The sequence below is a fragment of the Boleophthalmus pectinirostris genome, unplaced genomic scaffold (assembly GCF_026225935.1).
Source record: "Boleophthalmus pectinirostris isolate CB_2022bp ecotype Guang Dong unplaced genomic scaffold, ASM2622593v1 HiC_scaffold_13, whole genome shotgun sequence".
In the NCBI taxonomy this organism is placed as follows: Eukaryota; Metazoa; Chordata; class Actinopteri; order Gobiiformes; family Gobiidae; genus Boleophthalmus; species Boleophthalmus pectinirostris.
In genome coordinates, this window is record NW_026571036.1 from 24,733,605 (window position 1) to 24,755,518 (window position 21,914).

General features: G+C 42.7%; 1 protein-coding gene across 3 annotated transcripts in view; it reads left to right on the forward strand.

Annotated features, from left to right (window-relative positions):
- LOC110173911 (uncharacterized) overlaps positions 1 to 21,914 on the forward strand; it is a 22,154-nt gene continuing 240 nt past the window's right edge. The window contains exons 1-14 of one of the 3 annotated variants that reach the window (XM_055149760.1): positions 1 to 52; positions 155 to 299; positions 896 to 957; positions 1,654 to 1,857; positions 2,805 to 3,710; positions 14,635 to 14,887; positions 15,141 to 15,192; positions 16,267 to 16,400; positions 16,582 to 16,642; positions 17,504 to 18,212; positions 19,927 to 19,976; positions 20,062 to 20,195; positions 20,396 to 20,529; positions 20,656 to 20,772. In XM_055149760.1, coding sequence (XP_055005735.1) covers positions 240 to 299; positions 896 to 957; positions 1,654 to 1,857; positions 2,805 to 3,710; positions 14,635 to 14,887; positions 15,141 to 15,192; positions 16,267 to 16,400; positions 16,582 to 16,642; positions 17,504 to 18,212; positions 19,927 to 19,976; positions 20,062 to 20,195; positions 20,396 to 20,529; positions 20,656 to 20,734 — 2,838 coding nt within the window. In that variant the 5' untranslated portion in view covers positions 1 to 52; positions 155 to 239 and the 3' untranslated portion in view covers positions 20,735 to 20,772. The other 2 variants (XM_020939930.2, XM_055149761.1) reach the window with 2 other exon arrangements.

Below are 21,914 nucleotides of genomic sequence, written 5' to 3' on the forward strand. Positions count from 1 at the left end.
CGCGTCACCAATATGGCGTTCAAACAACAGTGAGACTCGTGAATTTTCTACGGTAATGCCTCTAAATAACATGTTTATCCGTTGTTTATTCAGTGAACTATGCACAGAGACTGATTATTTACGTTTTTCTTCGAAAATTCTTATGTAACGTTAGATGACAGCGGTGTGATCAATTGGAATGCCAGTTTCTGTGCATTATTACATGTAAAAGCGTGCTCCTCTGGTTCCACAGTTGAATTATGGCAACAGATAATAGTCCGCTCTTCTGTATTGTATGTCGATGCCACTACTTAAGACAGGTGAGTTACTTAGAGTCTCTGGTCACATGGCTTCTGTGCACACACTGTTCAGCTCTGTCCTGACTGATGAGCTCAGAGAAACTAAGCCTTTAGTTAATTATGTCTATTTTGGGGATGCCACAAGTATTGATAACCAGATACTAAATGATACTAAAACTTGTATACTCATTTGAGCAGGTATCAATACTAAAAAAAAAAAAAAAAAAAAAAGTCACATTTACAGGGCAGAAGTGAACCTTTGCTGAAGCTTGAGCTGTATAAGAGCACATAGAGTTGTACAGATATAAGGCCACTTGGGAATAGAAAAGAACATGACATTTGAATGTCTAAATAAAGAATGTTTTGGGGTTTTTTTTGTCACCATGATATCAGAATCAATATTGAGTATTGAGTCTACTCCTTAGTATTTTTTAGTATGGTGAATATTTAGGAAGGATGTAACTGTTGTAGTTGCTTGAGTGTGTGTTTCATTTTCTCTGTAGCACTCTGATATTCCTTGTAATGAAAGTGTGTTATAAAATGTTATAAAATATTGCAGTAGAAGTAGCAGTAGTAGAAGTAGTATGCATGTAACACGATCCTTTAATGTTTTTCAGGGGGCTCATGAGCACATGCACAGCAAGCTCCATCACAGGAACCTGGATTCACTGATGGATAAGTAAGCTTTAACTGTGTTGTTCTAACATATAACTATTGAAATAATTTGCACAAAGCTGTCATGTTACTCACCAAATACAAGAAATATAGAGCTCCAGATTGAACGTTAAAATCTTAATGTTACTGTCAAATGTCCATTGAGATGCATTAGGAAAAAGTTAACAAATGAGCTGTGGAACTGCAGCTGGGTCACTACTTGTAACTATATGTATGTTTTTTTAAATTATACTCTGTAATGATCATAAATAATTATACCACTTGTAATCCACTTAAAAGGCTTTTCGAAGCCTTTCTAAATCCTACACTATAGTCATTATTCATTCTCTCCACACTTGGTGATGGTAATCTACATTATAGCCATAGCTGCCCTGAAACTTTTTTCCCTGGATTAAGGGAAGTGAGGCTGCCAATCTGCACCATCGGCCCTTCGACCACCAACAATCTCTCATACACAGCATTCATACTAGGCAATGTGAGTGAAGGGTCTTGCCTAAGGACAGAACAGCAGTGCCTTTGGGTTGGGTGACCACTGCACTGACCACTGAGCCACTGTCACTTGTATTTGATCAAAAACAAACAAACAATGGTTTTAATTTCAATGTCGAAATGATGAATTCACATTCTCATCAGAAAGTCATTCAGAATACACTAAAATGCACTGATGTGATTTCTGAGGCACACTCATACACTCACACAGAGATGCAGGTCATCAGTGCCAGGCGTGTGGGGGCTCCTCCATGACCCTGAGGCAGTACGAGGAGCACATCTCCACTGCAGCTCACAACAACAAGCTCCACATTCTGATCTCCAAGAACATGAAGCCCATGAGCCTGAAGAAGAGTTTGAGCATGCAGACCATTTTCGCCATCTTGGAGCGGAACAGGAAGCTCAACAAGCAGGAGTATGTACCATTGTCACCTTTCTACACAATGCTTTTAACAGTTTTTTTATATATATGTACTCATTGGGCCTCATTCATGAATCTTTTCTTAAAAAATGTTTCTAACTTTCACTTTAAGAAGATGCTGAGACTCTGTGCCAGATTCACAAAGCGTTCTTAAACTGACACATTCCTTCTTAAGTGATAGTTGCTTCTAATTCGCCAACATTCAGATACAAATACCACAACCCTCATCTACATTTTATTTACATAAAAATCAATATGCATTCAGTAAGAAACGTGCTCTGAACTTCCAAATATGGCCATGATGGGTTTGACATTTTGCGCCTACAGACTATGGCTGTTTTACAGCTTCAGCAGCGATTTAAAATGTACAAATTCACCTTTTTACTCGCACTCAGTGAGGGAATATTTAAGTCATACACTTATGAAAATAAGTAGGTGTGCTGACCAGGCACAGAGCTGTAACAGTGGCCCATATGGAGACAGAGACTCACTGCAGCCTGTTCAAAGTCGGTTTACCCATTAGACTACATGCTCGATAAAACTTCTCATAAATGATTAGTTCACATAGTAATCTTTCTTACTTCAGGAAAAAGTTTAAGAAAATATATATTAGATATTAGAATTATCTGTTACATACAGTAAGGGTGAGTTGTTTTACAGTTATAGGGACCATTCTAGTATGAATATAGTCCTGAGCGAAGCTGTAGAAGCCTGTTGGAGAATGAGCTCCACTGTCCCTCTATAGTCTGGTGCAGTGGGTGAGCTGGAGTATCCCTGATGGAGAGCAATTTGTCCAGTGTCTTGTATGTTGTTAAAAAAAAAAAAAAAAAAAAAAAAAGTACTCCCATCATCTGGAAATACTTACCACAGTAGGCTGACCCTTACTCTATTCTTACATTTCAATTCACATTTATTCATGTTTTTTTTTTCTTTTTTGTTAGGAAAAACGCTCGGAGGAAGCAGAACAAAGCAAAGAAGATCTCTGGCCCTAAACCCAAACTTGAGTCCAACGGAGCCAGCACAAAGCCTACCAAAAACTCTGCCGTCAACACACAACGGCCAACATTTAAGGTGGAACACAAAGACCCTGGCACCACACACCAGTCTATGCCAAGACCTAGTGTAGTCCCTCTGCCTGCGCCCCCTTTTGGCTGGACTATGCAACGGCCCTATTTTCAAGCAGACCAGAATGGTCAACCCCATAGCTTAACAAAAAACCCTTTTAGAAGTACACAAGCTAGTGCTAATGAAATTGAACTTTTTGCCAACAACGCTGGTGGTTATTGCAACAGTTTTGGATCTAACTCAAATGGAGGTATTATGGATTTTACCAGTGACCACTTACCTCAAGATGCCGGCATTATTTTTGAGTCAAGATCAAATCCACAAAGTCAAAAGGCTTCTCAGGAAAGTAGATCACAAGTGGATGTGGCTACAGTTACACTGGAGGACTCCTCTCTTCCTGCAAAGCACCGCGTGGACATGAGTGTGATGATTCGGCAGATCCACAGAGAGCTGGGTCTGAGGGAGCCATGTAGAGCTGACCGCGAGGTCAGGAAGCAGCAGGTCCAAGCACACTGCAGTCAGTGTAATGAGCCTCTGCAAACTACCAGTGCACATGTCCTCTGTAACGCTAAAGACAAGGGGCAAATGGGGACGGATGGTGTGAGCGGTTTGCTAAAGGGAGGTGGAGGGACTGGTAGTGACAGTGGCAGTGGTAATGGACAAAAAGGTTCCATGGATGACAGAGCAAATGTGAGACAGAATCTGGTGTCTGGAGCTAGGGGTAAAGACTGGGCCCACATGTGCTCTGAGGAGAGAAGAGGCAGGACGAGAGGACTGCCCAGGTAAGAGTCATAGAGACATCGAGTGACATCTGGTGACACAGATAGTTGAATTCTACTGAAGTAGGATAATTTAACCTGGAGCGTAGTCACAAAAATGATATTATTTGTGTGGCCTTCATAGAGGTCCTTTGGCCTTAGCTTTGACCCTTTGGAGCAAGCTCTGCTGAGGCAGTGCTGCTGCTGGCGACCAGGCAAAACAAATTCTCAGTCATCATAATCAATCTTACTTTTCAAGTAAATATATAAATGAAAATTAAATTTTTTCAATTCTATTACAATTTCATACACTGACCAATTTAGGGCTGGGCAATATAGTCCAGTTCACTATACTTTTGTGGGAATTTTAGGGGGATTTGCTAAACTATATATTTTTGCCAAGGTTATTGTGTGTGGAGTCAGAAAATCAATATTTGCATTTGCCCAGATGTCTTTATGGCAGCCATATTGAATATTTAAAAAATGGCTGCCAAAAAAATCTTTTTGGAATAGCTCAGCCTCTGAATAAGTCGAAATGTTGATTTTAACTGCTAAACCCACATTTTCAGGGTCAGGGAATCAAATGGTGCTAGTTACAAAGCTATAAGACCTACCCACATTAACCCTTAGATGCATAAGTGGGTAAAAAATGACCCGGTTTGGTTGTTTTCTTGCAATTTCATTGTAATATTCGCATGTAATACTCCATGTTCCTCCAAAAAACATGTTTTTTTTAATTATCCTGTTGAAATACTTCAACAATATGGGTAAAACAAACTGTAAACATCACATGCAGTTGGTCAGATAACTCATAGAATTTAAAAGTACATAAAACATAACATAAAATGTGGATGTTGAATGTCAACATACACATTTAGACACAATATGACTACGCAACTTTTTTTATTAGACATTTTCTATACATCATCATTATCATCATCACTTTCATACAACCATAGACCATATATACGAGTGGACATAGCTAACGCTGTAGCCGCCGAGTGCCAAATAGGAAGTTTGCCAGGAGACCCTTAAAGCTCCTTCTGACTCTGGCTCCGCTGGACTTACATTACTGTAGAATCTTGTCGCCCCTCTCTGTAACTGCTGCTGTGAGCCTCATCATTTTGGTCTTAAAATGTTTGAATTAACCCCCTCTGTACATGATCCTGATTTTTTTTTTTGTCCGACTATTCATAACATAGGCTGCGTTCAGACTGCAGCCTGAAGTGACCCAAATCCGATTTTTTGGCTTCTATGTGACCTGTATCCGATCTTTTAATGACAGTCTGAATTTTTCAAATGCGACCCAGGCCACTTGGATATGTGGTCCTGAATCCGATACATATCCGATCTTTTCACATGCGACTTCAGTCTGAACGGCCAAAGCGCATCCATCCGACCTACACGTCATTAACAAGCGACAAACGTCACTATTCTGCGCTGAAGCAGGCGGAAACCGGAACTGTAAAATCGCCAGGTGCTCAATGCTCGCGACCATATTTGGACAACTTCCGTAAACACAGCACGCTCGCTGCGGTTGACGCACGGGGTTGACGTCATCGTGTCCTCCAGTGCGCATGCGGGACACTTTCGGGCCGTTTACCGTTCACACTGAAGTCACAAACAAGTCGCATTTAATTGGAAATGTGAACGACCTCGCAAAAACATCGGATTTCACAAAAACATCGGAATTGAGCATTAAGCCCTGCAGTCTGAACGTAGCCATAGAGTCTGGCTCCAAATTTGCTCCTGTAACTGTTAGCATCAGAAGCTTAATTTGAGCATTGCTGAACTCTGTGGGTCACACTCGCTTAGTCCACTTCTTTTATACAGTCTATGCATACAACATGGCTTGGGAAATCATCATTCTGGCACTGGCTGCTGCACTGACACATGCTGGTACAGGCTAAATCTTTAGTTTCTGGTGTGCAGTTCTGCAGTCACCTTTGTACTTGGCTGTGGTGAATCATGGACCTGGACCCTGGGCCTTCACTAGGACCAATTGATATGTAAATATATAAAAATGTGTTTCTCACCTTCCACGGTGGTTGGTCTCTCACCCTCATTCAGCTCGGGCCCTCTACCAGAGGCCTGGGAGCCTGAGAGTTCTGCGCAGTATCTTTGCTGTTCCCAGTAATGCACTTCTCTAGACTGTGATGTCCGTTGTTTTTCCCGGTATCTGTTGTAGCCACTCTTCCAGTTTAGGGGTTACAGCCCTGAGTGTCCGATCACCACAGGCACCACTGATGCATTCACCTTCCAGGCTTTCTCCAGCTCCTCCTTGAGCCCCTGGTATTTTTGTAGTTCCTCGTGTTCCTTTTTCCTTATATTACCTTCACTTGGTATTGCGATGTCCACCACCACTATGTCTGGTTCGTTCGCCATCACCATCCTGTCAGTCTGTATCTGGAAGTCCCACAGGGTCTTGGCTCGGTCATTCTCCACAAGCTTTGGAGGTGTTTCCCACCTTGATCCTGGGGTCTTCAGCTCGTACTCTGCACAGATGTTTCTGTACATTATGCCCGCCACTTGGTTATGTCACTCCATGTTTGTTTCCCTGCAGCATCTTACACCTGCAGTTATGTGCTGGACTGTCTCAGGAGCCTCTTTGCACAGTCTACACTGGTGTGGTAGATCTGGGCCTCTATTGCTCGAGTGCCCAGGGCCTGCTCCTGAGCAGCCAGGATCAGTGCCTCTGTGCTGTCCTTCAGACCAGTCCTCTCAAGCCATTGGTAGGATTTCTTTATCAGCCACTTCAGTTCTGTTCCAGTGTTATGCCCCATTTAGGGGCTTGTCCTGCCATGATGGTCCCTCTAGCACAGGGGTCTCAAACTCAAATTACCTGGGGGCCACATTAGATAAAGTCTGAGTGAGGCTGGGCCGCATTGAGTATTCGATAAATAGCGGTTGCACGGGAAAAAAGGAGAGAGACAGAACAACACGCAACACACTTTCTTAATCTTTAATAACAGTTCAGAACATGAAAATGTATTCAGAACGTAAGTTTAAACTGATACGTCTACTCTTCTTCTTTTGCCTACTTCTTGCTGGTTGAAACCTGGCAACGATTCATCTTGTACAGCTGAGAGATATTTGGCTTGCAGGAGGAAGCGTATGAGATCCTCAGGATAGATTGAAGATGCTCATCAGTGAGCCTTGACCTGTATTAGGTGCTTTCACACCGACAGTATTTGGTGCGCACCAAACGATCCATTTGAACCAGAAGTGGTTAGCTCAGGTCGTTTGCGTTGGTGTGAAAGCGTCAATCGGACTCGGACCCGCACCAACTCAAGCAGACCGAGACCTAAAAAAAGAGGTGGTCTCGGTTCGCTTGAATCCGCACCAAAGTTGGTCATTTGGTGTGTGTGTTCTTCTGGTGTGAACGCGAACCCGGGTCCAAACCATACACAGCAGGTCCAAAGGAACTATTCTAGATGCATCATGGGAGAAACGCGTCTCCTGCCTGTAATGACGCACTGTACGACTCCAGCGCAATAACAGATTATTTTCCAGACGCAGCCGCGATTCATTTTCGAAATATTTTACCAACAATGGCCAATACAGAGAATGTAATACACGAAGATCAGAGCAAGAACGTGTGAACATGTGGCTCCAGAGTGAGTCAAAAATGGGGGTGTGTACTTCTGTTCTGGACCTGCACAGGGGTCCCGGTGTTCCCCGTGATCATGTAGGAACCAGCATTTGTTATTTTAGGCTTTAATTAACCAAATAATTTTATGGCAATAGGCAATCGCCCATTCAATTGATTCACCTTTAAAAATGTCCTTTTAGCTTAGTGTGAGAAATACAGTCGGACTAGATCCAAACCAGAGTCCCGAACCAGCAGGAGCAGCTCCGGTTCTGTCCGGGCTCAGATGACGTGGAGCGGGGAGTGAAAAGCGCTTTTCCCGGGAAGAACCAAATGCGGACACCAACTAAACTGGATTCACGTTCTGTCCGGATGCTTTGCACCACCTCGGAACCAGCCGCTGTTCTTGAGCGCGGAGGACAGGAGCAGCACAGACCTGTAGGTATAGTCCACAGAACATTCTCACTTTCCCCGCACGGAACACGGAACCAGCGCGCAGACGGCGGAACGTACCCGCTCAGACCCAGTCATTGCGCACTGGTCTTGCTCGCCACCGTCTGGAACCAGCACATGGAGGATGGAGCCTCCGGACCATCTGACCAACGCGCTTGTAGGACGACTGCTGTTACCCGAACTCAGGACTGATGCGGTGAGTTTGTACAAAGTTCTACGTTGCTGTTTTATGAGTTCATGGTGATAATTTGAGATGAGGACGCCCGCGGTATTAACAGGGAACATCAGTATTGGTTACTGGAGATATCACTGTTCTACCGGGATACAGAGGCTCGTTAATCGGACCAGTTTTGGTTTGTTTGCCGGTGTGAAAGCGCCACACTGGAGTGTATCCGCTTCTCGTATGTCAAACATGGATGGAAGACGCTTGTTTTTGCCTCGTACTTTTTGCTAACATGTCGCCAAGCCTCTGGAATAGATCATTGCAGTTTTGTGGTGCTTGCATATTGATGGGACTGCTGTGTTTGCCGCTGAGTGCGCGTGGATTTCGGTGACACATATGTGGAGCTTGGTCATCGAGTTGCCAGCAAGTTACGCACCGAGTGTTGAGCAGGTAAACAGACTGTCAAAGTCTTTTTATTTCTTATTAGCCCCTCCAATAAAGGTCTCATACTTATGAACAGGGGGATTCTGTCAGCGCCTCCTCTGCGCTCTGATACTGTGGCTGTGGGAGCGTAAAGTGAAGTGCGCACACATGTACCACCATGTGTGGTTTGTTTTGGTTCTTCGGTGACGCCGTATGTGCACGTGTACTTGTATTAACAGATCCACTTAGACTTGTTGCTTCACAACTGCTGTAAATTGAGTTTTGGGATGTAAACTGCGTTAATAATCTGTTGTGAATCTGCATGGGCACCGATTGCAGCTTCATCTGTCAGTGCGGCCCGCGGCAGAGGGGTGGGATTGTGCGTACGTCTACCGCGGGCCGCACTGACATTATTCTTTGGAATCAAGTGGAGGGCCGCAAAAAATCCTTCCGCGGGCCGCAGTTGGCCCCCGGGCCGCGAGTCTGAGACCCCTGCTCTAGCACCTCTTCCTCTGGACCCCACTGTCTGAGACATTCTCTGAGCACCTCATCTGCCGGGGCCTTGTCCTTGACGTACTCAAGGAGCTCGGATGTTTAATACTGGACAGTGGTTCCCACACTCACTAGTCCTTGGCCTCCTTCCTTCCGGCTTGCGTTCAGTCTCGAGGTGTTTTGGATTTGGGATGGAACCCTCCATGCATGGTCAGGAGCTTTCGTGTTTTAACATCTGTGGTCTGTATCTCCTCCTTTGGCCAGCGTATGTTTCCTGCTGGGATCTGATCACTGACAGGGTGGAGTTGTTTATTGCCTGTGCCTTGTTCTTGCCATTGAGCTGCTTCTTAGGACTTGCCTCACTCTTTGCAGGTATTTGGTCATAGCCACTTTCTTTGTTGCCTCTTCAAGCCGTTTGCTTGTGGGATACCAAGGTACTTGTAACTGTCCTCAACGTCTGCTATTGTTCCCTCTGGGAGTGAGACCCCCTCTGTGTGGACTACCTTCCCTCTCTTTGTCACCATCCTGCTACATTTCTCAAGCCCGAATGACATTACAGTGTCTGTGCTGTAGATCCTTGTGGTGTGGATCAGTGAGTCGATGTCTCGCTCTTAGCGTACAGTTTGATGTCATCCATGTAGAGGAGGTGACTGATGGTGGTTCCGTTTCTGAGTCAGTATCCGTAGCCAGTGCGGTCAATGATTTGGCTGAGGGGGCTCAGACCTATGCAGAACAGCAGTGGGGACAGTGAGTCTCCTTGGCATATGCCACATTTGAACGCATGCAAGACTTCTTTTTATTGACTTTTCATCTGTGTTCAACACAATCCAACCTCATATTCTTTGTAAAAGACTTTTCGAACATTTTAGCCTTGATTTTAATATTGTGGATTCTTGATTTTTTTTAACACAGAGAACACAAAGAGTAAGAGTGAATGGTGTTCTTTCTGACCAGATGGTGTCATCAAACGGATCACCGCAGGGATGCGTTCTTTCATCCCTATTGTTCATACTCTACACCAATAAGTGTCAGAGCACCTATGAGAATAGAACAATAATAAAATATGCGGATGATTCTGTCATTGTGAGCTTGCTTCACAAAAATGAAAACCAACATGGGCCAATTGTTGAGGATTTTGTAAAATGGTGTGAAGAGTCAAATCTACACCTAAATGTATCCAAAACGAAGGATATGATTATCGACTTTCGAAAACAAGCGCCTCAGTGTGATGTCACAGAGATAAAGGGGCAGTCAGTTGAGTGTGTGGACTCATATAAATATCTTGGAACACTCATTGATTCAAAATTGAGTTTTGACGATAATTGTTCTGGTGTGTGTAAAAAAGGCCACCAGCGCCTTCACTGTCTGAGAAAGTTGTCCTTTTACCGTGTAGACAGAACCATGATGACAGTGTTTTATAAAACATTTATGGAATCAATTTTAACGTTTTCATTGGTCTCGTGGTTTGGGAACATTTCTGCTAAAAACAAGAATCCCTGAATCAGTTGGTTAAATGGGCGAGTAAGGTGATTGGCTATCCTCAGAGCAGCCTGGACTTTCTGTACTCGAGACACTTACAGAGGATGTCCCAGAGTATTTTGGGAGACGTGCAACATCCACTAAACTCAGAGTTTCAGCTGCTTCCCTCTGGTCAGAGGTGTTTAGTCCCAAGATCTAGAACGAATCGTTTTAAGAGGAGCTTCGTTCCGGCTGTTATCATACTTATGAATAAATTGTAATCTATTTATCTAAGATTGTGTGTTTTTAACATATTTAAGATTTATTTATTGTGATTTTAGACAAGCGTGTTGGATTATTTTAATTGGTTGTTTATGGAACAAACCATTCTGCACTGGAGCACTGTAACACTTTATTGTAACACTTTATTGTGTTTTTATGTGTGTTTTGTGGATGAATGAAATATGAAATGTGGAACCTGTCTCTTAAATCTGCAAAGCAAATTTACCTACGGGTATGAATAAAGCAACCTAACCTAACCTAATTTGATGGACACTTATGCAAGTGGCTTCCCATTGGCTTCAAGCGTGGGTTTCCACAACCGCATCGAGTTTGCAATGAAGGCTCTTAGAGTCCTGTTGATATTGTACAGCTCCAAGCTCTCATTGATCCATGTGTGTGGCACTGAGTCAGAGGCTTTCTTGTAAACAATCCAGGCTGTGCACAGGTTGGTCTTACAGGTTCTGCAGTCACGGGCGACTGTTCAGTCAACCAGGAGTTGGTGTTTGTCTCTCCTGGTGTTTTTGCAGATGCCCTTCTGTGCTGCGCTCATGTATTGATCAATGTGCCTGCTTATCTTGGCTGTGATGGTTCCTGACACGAGCTTCCATGTTGTGGAGAGACAGGTTATTGGCCGATACTTGGATGGGACTGCAACCTTTGAGGGATCCTTCAGAATGAGGATCGTACGCCCTTAGGTTAGCCTTTCAGGGTGAGTCCCATCCTTTAGCAGCTGGTTCATTTGTGGTGCTATGCGCTTGAGGAGAGCAGTGAGTTGCTTTAGCCAGTATGCGTGGATCATGTCAGGGCCTTGTGCGGTCCAGTTTTTCATACCTGAGACTCTTTCCTGGATGTCTGCCGCTGTAATAGTGACTGGATTCTGTTCAGGGAGGTTGCTGTGGTTTTCTCTCAGATCCACCAGCCACTGTGCATCAGTGTTATGTGATGCCTCCCTTTCCCATATGCCTTTCCAGTACTTTTCAGTCTCCAGCCTTGATGGGTCTGCTCTGGTGTTATTACCCAGCCACTGAGTGTACACTTTCACAGGTTGTGTTGCAAACAGCCAGTTTAATCATCTGGCTTCATTTACTCGTGTGTACCTCTTTAGGCGGCTGGCCAAGGCTTGGAGGCTTTGTTTGTCAGTTTCGAGTGCTTCAGGTCGGGTATCTGGTTGTACCTCTTGGGCACTTGCTTTTTCATTGCACCTTTCTGGGCCTCTGACAGTTGGCTTACTTCTCTCCGCGCCTCCTTGATTTTAGCCTCTAGCCATCTTTTCCATGGTGGGTATTGTATCTCATGGCTCTCATGGTTGCCCTTATAGCCCAGCACCTCTAGGATCACTGCTGCTGAAGTGTAGATCAGCTCATTGGTTTCAGTGATGGTTGTGGTAGGGATCACTCTCAGTGCTGCATTCACATCTTCTAGGAGACTTTCAGATGGTACTTGACTTAACCTCTGTAACCGGCATTGGGGTTGTCTTGTGTTTATTCGGGCCATGATCTTATCTTTTAGTCAAGCCCAAAATTATTCATACTCCTGACAAATTTTGACTTAATGTTACTTTTATTCAACCAGCAAGTTTTTTCTTGATTGGAAATGATACAGGCGTCTCCCAGAAGATAATAAGACAATGTACAAGAGGTGTCATTGTGGAAAAAATTATTTCTCAGCTTTTATTTACATTTGAACAAAAAATGGCATGTCCAAAATTATTCATACCCTTTGCAAACCTGTCAGAGTCTATGGAAAAATCCAGGGGTGTCAAACTTATTTTGGTCCGGGGTCCGTATCCAACCTACTTTGATCCTAATGGGGCCGGATCAGAAAACCCATGGCATATAAACCCAAAAAAATAACAATAAGTTCAAATATTTGTGCAGAGAAACGCAAATCTATTACAGAAATCTTTTAAAATTGATGAACTCTTTCTTTTACAAAATATTATTATGAACAACCTGAAATTTTAAGAAAAATAAAATTTCAACAAAATGTTTTAACATGAACTTGTATGCAAATAGGAATAAGTCAATTTTTCTTGGAAAATCCTGCACTCGGCTCCACCCGGCTTTTCTCATTTTTTACATTTTTCTGATGAGGGTGTCACGGTCAACAGTCAAAACGATCGTCCTTTAAGAGCATTTGGAAAGAGACAAGTCTTCATTTGTGCTGTTCTGGTGGGAGGGGCCACGTACAGAGACACTGGAGACGCTGCTGTGATAAACACCTCAGAAAATTAACAATATTTTAATAGAAAATAGAATTAAATAAAATCAGCCGAGGGCCAGATTAAAGGTCTTGGAGGGCCGGATCTGGCTCCCGGGCCTTATGTTTGACACCTGTGTTCTATACCATTCCAAACAGCACAAGCTGGTCTAAAACTTCCCAATTCCCCTGATTCATTGAGAAGAGCTGTTTTAAGCAACTGAACAGGTGAAAAACAGCAGGTCTTTGCAGTTGGTTTGTGAACAGTGATGGCTAAGACAAAGGAGCTCTCTGAGGATCTGCTGCTGGGTATTGTGGCTGCTCACAAGTCAGGAAAGGGCTATAAGGCCATATCTAAATGTTTTCAAGTTCCAGTGGCTACAGTGCAAAGAATTATAAAAAAATACAAGACATTCCAAGACACAGTGGAAAATCTCAGAGGACGTGGTCGGAAGCCAAAAGTGACACCTGTGCTGGCCAGGAGGATTGTGAGAGAGGTGAAAAAGAATCCACAGATCACCACCAAGGCCATCCAGGTGAATCTGGGCTCAGCTGGTGCCAACATCTCAAGGCAGACTATCCAACAGACACTACATACTGCTGGGTTCCACTGACGCAGACCAAGGAGGACGCCACTTCTCCAGATAAGGCACACAAAAGCCCATTTAACCTTTGAAATGCTCATCTGGACAAAGAAGAAGACTTCTGGTCTTTTGTTTTATGGTCAAACGAAACAAAAATTGTGTTTGGCCACAATGATGTATTGATGATTTGGCGTAAAAAAGGAAAAGCCTTCAACCCTAAGAACATCATCCCCACTGTCAAACATGATGTGGGAACCTAATCCTTTGGAGATGTTTTTCAGCCCATGAGCCAGGGAGTCTAATCACAGTAAAAGGCACCATGAACAAAGAGCTATAGATCAAGATTCTCAACAACAACATCAAGCAGCCTACAGAGGAACTTGGACTTGGGCACCAGTGGACATTTCAGCATGACAATGACCCAAAGCACAGTGCAAAAGTGGTGAAGAAATGGTTATTAGACAGCAACATTACCGTTTTGCATTCCTGACTTGAATCCAACTGAGAATCTGTGGAGGGAGCTAAAGATCAGGGTGATGTCAAAGAGACCCTCCAATCTGAAAGCTCTGGAGCTCACCGCTAATGATGACTTGGCCAAAATATCAGTGGAGACGTGCAAAAAACTGGTCAGCAATTATAGGAAGGGTTGGATTGCTTGTAATAGCCAATAAAGGCTTTTCTATTGATTATCGAGAAGGGTATGAATAATTCTGGACATGCCACTTTTCATTGAAATGTAAATAAAAGCTGAGAAATATTTTTTTTCCACAATGATGCCTTTTGTACATTGTCTTATTATCTTCTGGGGGACACGTGTGTCATTTCCAATCAAGAAAAACTTGCTGGTTGAATAAAAGTAACTAAGTCAAAATTTGTCAGGGGTATGAATAATTTTGGGCTTGGACTGTATATCTTATCTTAGCCCTCATTCACTTTTCATGCATTCTAAAAGTTACGTGTCCAAAAGCTCCAGTTTTTACGCTTGTGTAGGGTGAAATACACATGCAGTGGAGCCATTGAGATTGGAATTTTAGTCAAATTGTGCAGATTTAAATCAAAATCTGTGAATTTGTGCAGCAACAAAGGGACCCACTGTGGCTCAGGCGATTTTATTTTATTTTTTCTTGAACAAGTGAACAAGAGTGCGTAAATCCTTTATGCACTTTATGCTCTTACTGCCACATGATTGGCTGTAGACCTGTCGATTTAAAATGTGCCTGCCTTATAATCGAGATCGACCAAAGTAGAGATCGCGATCTGTCAATCTTTCGACTTTTGACACAGCCCTACTGGCCATTTTTTCAGGTTTGGCATAGAGCTGTCCAGACCTCCTCCTCCTGCACAAGCCACTTTTTCACATCCAGAGGGCGCTGTGTCTCCGTTGTCAGAGGGAGAGCTCCTGACCCTGTCGGCCCAGCCCCTGTCAGCCAAGCCCCTGTCGGCCTTTTCCTCCAGCACAGATCCCACCCCAGGGCTACTCCAGGTCACGATGGATGTGCTAGGAGATGGAGAAGAGAAAGGGAACAAAAGGAGTAAGAAGAGGAAGCAGGCCCATGTGGTGAGGACTCCTCCATGGCATCCTCTAACCCTCTCCTGCCTCCTCTGCATCCTCTGACCCTCTCCTGCCTCCTCTAAGCCTCTCCTCTGCATCCTCTAACCCTCTCCTGCCTCCACTGCATCCTCTGACCCTCTCATCTGCATCCTTTGCTCCATCTGACCTTAATTTCAAATGTTCAGTCCATATAGATCTCTGTGTGTATGTAGCATCTTTTCAGTAATATCTTACTTTTCTGTGACATGTATCCATCCAGTGTTGTGAACCAGGTCCCAGTTTGAAGAAGACCACGATATCTCAAAATGCAGGTAAATGTGATAAAAATGTCAGAGATGTATGCATGTATGTTTTTGAATTGTATATCAAAAATCACAGAGGTCAGTTTTGCTTTGAAACACAATTTTAGAAAGAATTTTAGGAAGTCAAATGTTGGACCTGCTTAAAGTCAGGGAAAGAAGGATTGGGTTAACAAACTCACCGCATTGATTCTGTGGCTCAATATTCTGTCTGCTATTGGAAAAAAGACAGTGATAGAAGTTTTCTATTAAATACAGTTTCAAACTCTATTCCAATATTAAGAATAGATGGTCAATACTGATTTGGATACCACGATATAATAAAAAACAAAAAAGCCGGCTCTTTGAAGCAAACAACGAGAGCCTGCTCCTTATTGGGAGCCGTGTTTTCTCTTTCTCTCACTGTTTTTCTCTTCACGTCGCATGCAGACTCGTGGCAGTTTGACAGCGGCAGCGGCTGAAAACTAAACTTCCAGAAATCTGTGCATCATGTGCATAGGAGAGAAAAAAATTGCATATTTGGTTGTAGTTCAGCATAAAATAAATAAACCAGGACTAATCTTGGGCTCGAGAGAGGGAGAGAGGGATAGAGACTGAGTCCTGACAATCAGTCCTGATTCAGTTCTGCTTTAGTCCTGTTTTACACATGGTTTAGATCTGTTTTAGTCCTGGTTTAGTCTTGGTTCAGTTCTGGTTTAGTACTGCTTGAGTCCTGCTTGCAACTAAACAACCTGAAGAGCCGCTTGGGAGCCGAAAGAGCCGGCTGCTTTTAGTGAGCCGAGCCAAAAGAGCCGGTTCTCTAAAAAGAACTGAAATACCCTAGACAAATGTCTTTGAGAAACTCAGATGAAGAAGACTGCGCTGTCAGACAGTTATAAACTGACTGTTATTAACTAGTCAAGAGAACAACTCGAGTTTTAACATAAAATGAATTATTTGACTCTAGCAGCATCTTTTCAGTAAAGCCTTTGAAACTGAACTTATCTTTCAGCCATTTTTCATTTTCATTTGTAGCTGTAGCTGAATCCATAACAGGCTGAATGGTCTCCTGGCTGACCTGGCTGTCCTGTCCTCTCTGTCCCACAGATCAGTCTTCATTGGACCGGCTGTACTCTGTGTCTCTGATGGAGGAGGACTTGAGTCTCCAGCTACAGGAGTTGGACAAGGCCATAGTCCAGACGCGCAACACCCTGCAGACCTACCTCATCCTCAAGGAGAAGGTCTGTGCACTGTCCTCCTACATCACCTGTCACATGCACTCCTCCTCAGTCACCTGTCACACACACTCCTCCTAAATCACCTGTCACACACACTCCTCCTCAGTCACCAGTCACCTGTCACTGTCCTCCTCATGTGTCTGCTCTGTTAAAGTGCATGTCCTGTGATGTTGTCTTTTTACAGTGTGTTGCTGAAGTGAACAGTCTCAGAGCTCAGCGCATTGAAATCTTGCGTACAATGAGAGGTAAACACAGAAGAATATCTTGGGTTAATTCAAATACTTTGAACTTAAACTCATTTATACATTACCGGTCAAAAGTTTTAGAACACCATAATATTTATTGCAATTCAAGTTGTGCAAGTCCAATGAGTTGCTTGAAATGGTACAAAGGTAAACAGAACAGAACAGACAGAGGTAGAAAAAAAAAAAAAAAACAACATAAAAGATACAAAACACAAGTCCAAGCTCTACAAGCTCTGCCAAAACTACCTCAGGAAAAAATAACAAGATGGTAAAGCTTGAAAACCTTGGAGTGTCCAGCAGCGCAGTGTCCAGACTTAAACCCCATGGAGCTGGTTTGGGATGAACTGGACAGAAGAGTGAAGCGACCTACAAGTGCCACACATTTATGGAACTTCTGCAACAGACTTGGGAAGAAGTTTCTGAACAATATTTGATTTCTGTTGTAAAAAGAACGAGCCATGAGTGTGTGCAGCTGTTATATCTGCCAAAGGTGGACACACACATCAATCTAAAGTTTAGAATATGTTTTGGTCAACAGGAAACGGTAAAAAAGTGTGATGTTCCAAAACTTTTGACCAATAGTATATATATTGCATGAAAAATTAATTTGTGTTCCATTCCATGGTATAAAAAAATAATGTTCTGGTACCAGTAATTGTATGGATAATCAAGCCTTTTCCTTATTAGCATTATCAAAATCAAGTCTTATTTTGATCTATTTAACACTAAACCAAACATTTTTTGCAATGAAAAATGACTGCTTTATTTACCAAAGGCAAAATAACAAGATTATACTCCACTGTAGCAACCCTGAAACTTTTGTAAAACTAAATCAAAAATCAACTGTTTTCCCTTTTTCAGAAGGACTGTGTAACATCTCAAACATAGAACCATGTGCTCCTGTCCCTCCTGCTGCACCTGCCACTTCTGCCAAATCTGTCCATCCAGCTTTACCCGCGCCTTTTACTGCTCCACCCGTCCCTACCAGCAGCCAGTGCCACCCGGCTCAAGCCAAGCAAAAAACCTATCACACACTCCTAAATGTTCAAAATACAACTGCAAATGTGGATACGCCAGTTCATCTGCTCTCAGCTTCAGATTCACCACAACCAATACCCAATACTACTACTACTACTACTGCTGCTGCTGCTACTACTCCTACTACTACTACTACTACTACACCTATTGCCTTAACAAATCAGGTACCTCTACAAAACCCACCAGTGTTGAATATCCGGACTCAGTCACAGCTTCCCCTTGTTCAATGTGATTCTGAAACAAGACGAGCAGCAATGACAACTGAAGAGACAAGGGACACGTCTGAAAGAGCGCCCCCTCTGGTAGAAGATGGTGACGACAGTGATGATTTGGAGGTAATGGAACCTTGTCCCAGTGTGGTGATAAACCTGGATGAGACTAATAATGAGGAGGAGCAGAACAGATCAAGTGCGGTGAAAGTGGAGGAAGAGGAAGGTGATGAGGGTGCAGGTTCAGTGGCATTAGCCCCAAAAGAGGAGATTGTGGACGGAGGTTCACCAGGCAGCCCAGTCACACAGACACAGGAGCACAGGTGAGCTCACACATTTTTCAGTGATAATGTAGCCTTATGTCTAATGTTTGATTTCTATTTTCTGGACAGGCTTAGATTAGGGAAACACCCCTCCTGGATTTTCACTTCCAATATCGATTTCGATGCTATAGTCTTACTATCAGAGGATAAACAATATCAGCCTATTCCAGTCCAGACTGAAGCATTTATTTCCTTCAAACAAAACTGATCCAAAAGTTTTATGTAGCTATGATTTATCTCAAGTAACTAAAGAACAACTTTGTATAAATAAAAGTTCAAATATTGTAAGACTTGTTGGTCCAACTATGACCGGTAAATAGTCTTATTACATATTTTTTCTGGCCCAACTAGGATATAATCTGACTTGTTATTAGGAAGCCGATGAGCGAACCAGCAATTTTTTATTGTATCAGAGCTGATTTGACTGATGTCAGAATCTGTTGGGCTATCAAATAATTTTTTTCTTGGATAGGAATGCACCAATCAAATGGTAAACTCTACATTTACTATTTGCATGTGAAGGGGGTTAAGCCTTGTTTAACTTTCCCTGGAATCATGCAGGTGATGTGCTACCTCCACAAACAGGGTTTCCACGGCATTAAAAAGCATTAAAAATCATTAAATGGATTCTGTTCAAATGAAGACTTAAAAAAAAATTAAAAAGCATTCCCTTTAATTTCAAGTGGTATTAAAAATATTGGCAGTTGTGTCAAAAATATTTCTCATATCTAGATAACATTTATTAGATTACATTCAAGGAAGCTCTTTTTGCTGTTGTAAATGTATCTTACATGCCTCCACCCAGAACCCAGGTAGTTGCATTTGGGTTTTTTGCTGATTAGAGAGGCTAACTTCAGTTCCGGGAGGTAAGCTCCAACCTGGGCAGAAAGAGCACCTCTAGCTGGGCAGAAAGAGCACCTCTAGCCAGGCAGAGAGAGTGTCTCAAGCCGGGCAGAGAGAGTGCCTCGAGCCGGGCCGGGAGAGCGTCTCGAGCTAAGCAGAGAGAGCACCTCGAGCTGAGCAGAGAGAGCACCTCGAGAGTGCCCTGAGCTGGGCAGAGAGAGCGCCCTGAGCTAGGTAGGCAGAGATGAGTGATTGAGATGGTCAAATGAGGTGTGCGTTGTGGTCCGATGTGGCTATTTGCTCGCGTCATGGAACCAAGTGCCCCGGATCAGGCTCTGATAGTGTTAACTGTTAAACTTGTGCCAGGTCCATGGCATTTTGGACATTTGGAGTAGTAAGATTGGGTCCTTGTTTAAATTTTATAAGATTTTGGATTATTTGAATTGCACATGAACTACACATGTTTTAATATCCTTTCAAATATTATTACTGTTAGATTAGATATTGTGTTCAGAATAGGGGTATCTGATTAGTCATCAAAGTCTCAGGGGGTATGTGACGACTAAAAGTTTGGGACCCACTGCTCTATAGTGTCCCAGTGACACTATAGTGAGTCTGGAGCAGTCATTTTGGCTGCAAACATTTTCAATAAATGTATTAATCCATTATACAAAAGATATTTGGTGGAAGTAGGTTCAAAACATCCAAAATTACTATAAATAATCTTTATAAAGGTTTTGCATTGTAATAACTATCTAAAGATTCTTGTCATTCTGCACAAAACACTTTGACAAGATGAAAGCTTTCTCTTATCTTTTCTATCGCATCAGTTGATATTTTTCCTTCTTTTACAAATGTTCTTGTATTTCAGGAATGTTGAAGCTGCAGCTTTGCCAAAAACTGACACCAGTTCACCCCACAGTAAGCTGTGCACTCTCACTGTCAGAAATGCTTTTTACTGCACGTTATATGAAACTGTACTTGAGTGTTCTTGTTTGTCCTGCAGGACCTATGAAGGAGGAGGAGCCCTGTGTGGGAGCCTTTGAGAAGCACTCTGGTCCAGTGACCGCTCTACAGATCTATGATGGTCTGCTGTACACCTGCTCTGGAGACCACACAGCACGAGCCTATAACCTGCATGTAGGTCCACCTCCAGAACACTTGCACCAGGCTCTGTGTGACACTTCAGTGCAGCAACTCGAACACTGAAGCATGAAAGCCTTGTTTGTGAGGCAATACCATATCAGTTTACAGATGGCAACAGTATCTAATGAGAGAATACTGTCAATAGATCTTTAATAATAAAATAAAGGTTGCTTATTTTTGTTCCTTCTTCCCAGACAAAAGATTGTGTGGGAGTGTTTGAAGGCCACTCCAATAAAGTCAACTGTCTTCTGGTAACGGCTGTTTTAACCTGCCTCCAAAGCTTTTCACGGGCTCCAGTGACCAAACCATCCGCTGCTTCAGCACCCAGGTACGGGCTCTGACAGGGCCTACTCAGGTGCACACGCTCTACCTGACAGGATCTTTTTATAGTGGTGTTTGATAAAATTAGTATCTTTTCTAGCTAACATCTCCTTAAACATGTGGTGTGTTTCAGACAAGGAGGTGCCTCTCACAGCTGTCCGTGCCTGACCGCGTGCTCTGTCTGCATATGGCCTGGAACATCCTGTACGTAGGCCTGGCCAACGGCTCCGTCTCCAGCTTTGACCTGATGGTAGACTGTGTTTTGTATAACAAAGCTAGTTTATTTACGATTGTCTACAATCATTTCAGAAGCAAAACTAAATATATACACTACAGTCATTTGACTGAAGGATAGAACACCAAAACAACAATCCATATGTGACAAGAAGTCCATAGAGATGCATTAGCAAAAACCACCAGTAAACAATGGTAGTTTTTTTTTTTTTTTTTCAGGCCAAGAGGTTGTTTTCATTCCTGACAGTTTTGACTGCTCATATCACATGACCTCTCTGAGGAAAACCACTAGTCAGCAGTCCAAACTGCCAGGTATGAAAACAAACTCTTGGTCTGAAAAAGAACCTAATAAGAAGAATGGTCAGAAGACTAAATAAATCTCATTGGACCACCAGTAAACAAAAAAGCCATGGAACAACCTGATAAGCTGCTGGGCCACTACTGGTGAATCCAATGATCAGACTCAGTCAGAATACTGAACTGTATTAACTGAGCTAACCGTTTATTTAACTGGTTAACTGAAAATTTGAATAGAGTTTGGGATTGTGTTGTACCTCATCTGCTTCGTACACAGATGACTCTCATACACACTTATATCAGAATACTGTTTTATCAGGGCTCCTACACATCCTGGAAATTTTGAAAATAATTGCCCTGTTTTCCAAAAAGGGAAAACACATAGAAAATTAGAAAAGAAAAACACATGTCCTGGATGTCTATTTTGTCATTGAAAATGTCTTCACACTTTGCTTTGCTGCATCACTGGATATAAACTGAGTAGACTTTTACTGCCACCTATTAGAGCAGTCAGGTTTTTAAAACCTCCTAAAAAAAAAATCCAGGAAATGCTCTGTGTTGTTAGTCCAACACTAGATTCACCAGTACTCAGTTACATATGATTGGGTTCACGTGTGTTTTCTGTCTAAATTTGAATTTCACATGAAAATATTTTTGTAGTGTGTTTGCTTTGGTGTGTGATTAATTCACTGTAATTATGGACTTCAAGTAAGAACACATCTTTACGCCATTTTGTATACAGTTTTTATAATAATTTGTTTGTAGACACCATGTTTACATAATTGTTCTGGAAATGTCCTGGAAAATTATTTTAAGTACATTGTATTGGCTTTAATTCCTAATACTCCTCACTAGGACCCC